Below are 5004 nucleotides of genomic sequence, written 5' to 3'. Positions count from 1 at the left end.
AGTGTACAACAGGATCAGACGGCTCAAAGGGCCGAGGAGTGGTAATTGAAGTTTAATTTAGATAATTAGGGCAGGACTTAACGGTAAGGTCCTGGGGGAGTGTTCCTGAACAAAGAGGCTTGGAACGCAGGTTCATAGTTCCCTGAAAGTGGAGTCACAGGTAGACAGGATAGTGAAGATGGTTTTTGGACACTTGCCTTTATTGGTCAGTGTATTGAGTAGAGGGAGTTGGAAGGGTCATGTTGCAGCTGCACAGGATGTTGGTTAGGGCCACTTTTGAAATACTGTGTTCCATCCTGGTCTCCCTGCAGAAGGATGGTGTGAAACTTGAAAGGATTCAGAAAAGATTTACAGGGATGTTACCGAGATTGGAGGGCTCGAGCCACAGAGAGAGGCTGGATAGACCATTTTCCCCGGAGTGTCAGAGGCTGAGAGGTGACCTTAGAGAAGTTTCTAAAATCACAAGGTCTTTTCCCTGGGGTGGGGAAACTAAAGGGGCATAGGTTTAAGGTGAGGGGAAAAGATTTAAAAGGGACCTGAGGAGCAACTTTTTTAATGTTGGTTTGTGTATGAAACAAGCTGCCAGAGGAAGTGGTGGAGGATGGCAAAATTGCAACATCTAAAATGCATCTGGAAGGGTATATAAATAGGAAGGGTTTAGAGGGATATGGGCCAAATGCTGGCCAATGGGACTAGATTTGCTTAGGATATAGGGTCAGCACGGACAGGTTGGATTGAAGGATCTGTTTCCACGCTGCACAGCTCTATTACACCCAACTGAAACTAATCACTTCTGTCTGCCCTTGGTCTGTATCCCTCCATTCCTTACATATTCATGTACTTATCTAAAAGTCTCCTGCAGCCTGAAAATAAACTACCACCATTCCCCTCTGCCTTCTATGGGAAAGTCAATTCTGAGCCCACATGGCCAAGTCACCGTGGATCCCATGCATCTTAATCTTCTGGATGAGCCTACCATGAAGGACTTTGTTGAAAGCCTTACTAAATTCCACGTAGACAACATTCACTGCTCTAAGATCAATGCTCATCGATCACCTTCATCACCTCTTTGAAAACTTCAATTAAGTTAGTAAAACATGACCTTCCTGCACAAAGCCACAAGGACTATCCTGAATTAGGCAATTCTTTTCCAAATGCACATAAATCCTATCCCTAAGGACTCTCTCCAATAGCTTCCCAACCACCGATGTAAGACTCACAGGTCTATCCTTCCCTGGAGTATCCCAATTTCCCTTCTTGAGGAGCAACATGAACTACTTGCCAGTCCTCTGCGACCTCTCCAATGGCTAATGAAGATATGATGATCTTAGTCAAGGCCCAGCATCCTCCTCTCTCAATAACCTGGGATAGAAACCAGCCCCAGGGACATATCCACCTTAATGCCCTTCAAGAGACCGAACACCACTTCTTTCTTGATCACAAAATGCCCTAGCACATTAGCACGCTCCACACAAGTCTCATTTCCTCCATATCCCTCTTCTGGGTGAATACAGACGCCAACTCATTTAGGATCTCACCCACATCTTCTGCCTCCAAGCACAAACTCCCCCTTTTGTCCTTGGGTGGTCCTATCTTCTCCCTAGTTATCCTCTTGTTTTGAAAGTATGGGTAGAATGACTTGAGATGATCTTTAACCCGAAGTGCAAAGGTCCCTTTTTGCTCTCCTAATTTCCTGCTTGAGTTCTTTCCCGATTTCTTTATATTCCTCACAGGCCAGCTCTGATTTTACCATCCCAAACCTTACACATGCTTCTTTTCGGCTCCATGCGCAATCACCGTCAGAAATAGGAGGCGGCCATTCAGCCCGCTCCACCATTCACATGTATGATCAAACATTCCTCCCAGCCCTTTTCCCCATATCCCTCGATTCCCCAACTGATCCAGAATCTTGATCTCTCTCTCCCTCTGCCTTAAATATCCACAAGGACTCTGGGCCACAGCTCTCTGTGGCAAGGAGTTTCAAAGACTCCCAACCCTCTGAGAGAAGTTCCTCCTCATCTTGGTCTGAAATTGACACCCCTCTATTTTGAGACTGTGCCCTCTGGTCCCAGACCCTCCTATGGGTGGGGGGGGGGGACATACTCTCAACATTGACCCTGTGAAGCCCCTTAACCATCCAATATACTTCAATGAAATCCCCTCTCATTCCCTTAACCTCCAGTGAGCACATTTAACCTCTGCTCAGAAGACAGTCCCTCCATTGCAGAGATCATCCCAGTGAACCTTCTCTGAACTACCTCCACTGAAATGCAATCTTCCCTTAAGGGGACCTAACCTGCTCAAAGTGCTCCAGATGTGGTCTCCCCAGCACCTTGTACAGCTGCAGTAAGACTTCCCTTCTCTCATATTCCAACCCCCTTAAAATAAGGGCCAACGTTCCATGACCCTTCCCTGCTGTCCCTGTGTGTTATATTTGTGTGTTTGGTGTGGAAATCCTTTTGTGTTGCAACCTTCTGCAGTCTTTCTCCATTTAAATAGTGTTCTGATCTTTCGTCCTCCCTTCCAAATTGCAAACAAATACTCCGTTGTCAGCCCAGACACAAACAGAAATAGGTGAACGACGTGAGGTCACTCAAGTCAGGGCACACCGTTCTGATGCACGGCCCATTTTAATATTGTTTAAAAATACAAGCTTTATTTTTTTAATTCTTCGACCATGATGAAATAAATCTATTTTAAAAAAAACCAAAATTCTGTGCCCCTATGTTGCAGCATCAAAGGGGGGTGGGTGGGGGTGGATCAGGGAGCAGGGGACTTGAATGTGTTCCTCTCCTCACCCTGACACAGGCCTGAGTGAGGTGACTGAGTATCTGTTTTTGATTCAGAGTGTCTGCACATGATCCTCCAGTGAGGCCAATTCCAGCTGAGCTCCCTCAGAGAGCACTGGGTTCAAAGAGAACTGTGCATTATACGAGGTAGAGGTGCGGGTGGCGGGGGGGGGGGGGGGGGGGGGTAGTTGAACGAGGCAAGAGTCAGAAGAGAGCAGGATCTCAGTAATTTGCACGTTGTTTGGGTCAGGCCTCGCCCCACCTCTCACTTCTTAGCTTTTGCAGAGTTACGAGGTGGTGTGACCGGCCTCCCACTCGGATTATAGCCCCCAAACTGATTAGCCCCCAAACTGATTATACTTCGGCTTGTTCTTATCGGCAGGCTTTAGAATCTGCAGGAGACAAAGCAAACTGAAGCTGAAGTGAAAGTCATTGTGAAAGGAGATGGAGATAGACAGACATTCACTCACACACGCTCACACTCACTCTCAGACACACACCAGGGGAGAGGCTGGGACTGACCTGGAAGGAGCACATCAGGGTCTCATCCACACTCATCATGGCCCCGGCATTGTCAAACTCCCCACAGTAGTTCGGGGCAGAGAACAGAGTCACCAGCTGGCGCTTGGCAAAGAATTCGTAACCGTCCTCCACAACCTGCAGGAGAGGGGGGCAAACAGGAGACAATATTCCTCCTTTGGTGATAGATTTCAGACAGATGTCAGAGGCAGGTTCTTTACTCAGAGAGTGGTAAGGGCGTGGAACACCCTGCCTGTCAATGTAGTTACCTCAGCCACATTCGGGGCATTTAAACAGTCCTTGGATAAGCATATGGATGATGATGGGATAGTGTAGGGGGAGGGGCTTAGATTAGTTCACAGGTCAGCACAACATCGAGGGCCGAAGGGCCCGTTCTGGGCTGTGTTGTTGTATGTTCTGAGAATGCTTTACTGAGATATCTTGGGAAATTTTGCTGCATTAAGTTGTAACATAAACATAAGTTGATTTTGACTTTGTTATTACTGAAAAATATTTCATTGGTTCTGAAGTGCTTCAAGACATTTTAAGTTCATGAAAAAAATCACTATAAATGCAGCTCCCCATCAACCCCCAGCCCTGCCTCCTCCGCCCGCGGCCCTCGCACTCCCCCCCCCCCCCCCCCCACCCCCACCACCCCCGCCAATCTCACCACCCGCGGCCCTCGCACTCCCCCCCCCCACCCCCCCCATCTCCCCGCCCTCGCACTGCCCCCCCCCATCTCCCCGCCCGCGGCCCTCGCACTGCCCCCCCCATCTCCCCGCCCTCGCACTGCCCCCCCCATCTCCCCGCCCTCGCACTGCCCCCCCATCTCCCCGCCCTCGCACTGCACCCCCCCCATCTCCCCGCCCTCGCACTGCCCCCCCCATCTCCCCGCCCGCGGCCCTCGCACTGCACCCCCCCCATCTCCCCGCCCTCGCACTGCACCCCCCCCCATCTCCCCACCCGCGGCCCTCGCACTGCCCCCCCCCATCTCCCCACCCGCGGCCCTCGCACTGCACCCCCCCCATCTCCCCGCCCTCGCACTGCCCCCCCCATCTCCCCGCCCGCGGCCCTCGCACTGCCCCCCCCATCTCCCCGCCCTCGCACTGCCCCCCCCATCTCCCCGCCCTCGCACTGCCCCCCCCATCTCCCCGCCCTCGCACTGCACCCCCCCCATCTCCCCGCCCTCGCACTGCCCCCCCCATCTCCCCGCCCGCGGCCCTCGCACTGCACCCCCCCCATCTCCCCGCCCTCGCACTGCACCCCCCCCCATCTCCCCACCCGCGGCCCTCGCACTGCCCCCCCCCATCTCCCCACCCGCGGCCCTCGCACTGCACCCCCCCCCATCTCCCCGCCCTCGCACTGCCGCCCCCCCCCCCCCCCCCGGGCAGGTGGGTACCTGGTGGGCGCGACAGATCAGGTCCAGGTCGTGTTTGTGCAGGAACTTAGCAACAACCTCTGACCCGAAGGTGAAGGAGACGCCGCGATCATTCTCCCCCCAGCCCTGAACATCCTTATCTGGGTCAGACCACAGCAAATCACACAGCAATCCCTGGTCAGGAACATCTGTTGGCCTCATGATACGACGGATCTGCTCCATTGACTGCAAATCCGGGGACAGCCCTGGCCAGAGGAACAGGAGACAGACCGCAAAGGTCAGCAACAGGCGGGGCAGAGAGCACACGCGAAGCAGACA

The 5004-nt window shown here is 52.8% G+C and overlaps 1 protein-coding gene across 1 annotated transcript; it reads right to left on the bottom strand.

The window, feature by feature from the left end:
• Nucleotides 1-2588: 2588 nt before the first annotated feature.
• On the bottom strand, nt 2589-4998 carry LOC125449633 (serine/threonine-protein phosphatase PP1-alpha catalytic subunit; the record flags this gene model as incomplete). The annotated part of the gene is given in 4 exon segments (XM_059642770.1): nt 2589-3144; nt 3146-3181; nt 3312-3446; nt 4708-4998. Coding segments are annotated over 4 exon segments (552 nt in total), but the record flags the coding sequence as incomplete, so codon positions are not given.
• Between the last annotated feature and the right edge of the window lie 6 nt (nt 4999-5004).

The sequence above is a fragment of the Stegostoma tigrinum genome, chromosome 46 (genome assembly GCF_030684315.1).
Source record: "Stegostoma tigrinum isolate sSteTig4 chromosome 46, sSteTig4.hap1, whole genome shotgun sequence".
Lineage (NCBI taxonomy): Eukaryota > Metazoa > Chordata > Chondrichthyes > Orectolobiformes > Stegostomatidae > Stegostoma > Stegostoma tigrinum.
The sequence above is the reverse complement of the archived record's forward strand: the minus strand, read 5'-3'. Positions and strand labels throughout refer to the sequence as shown.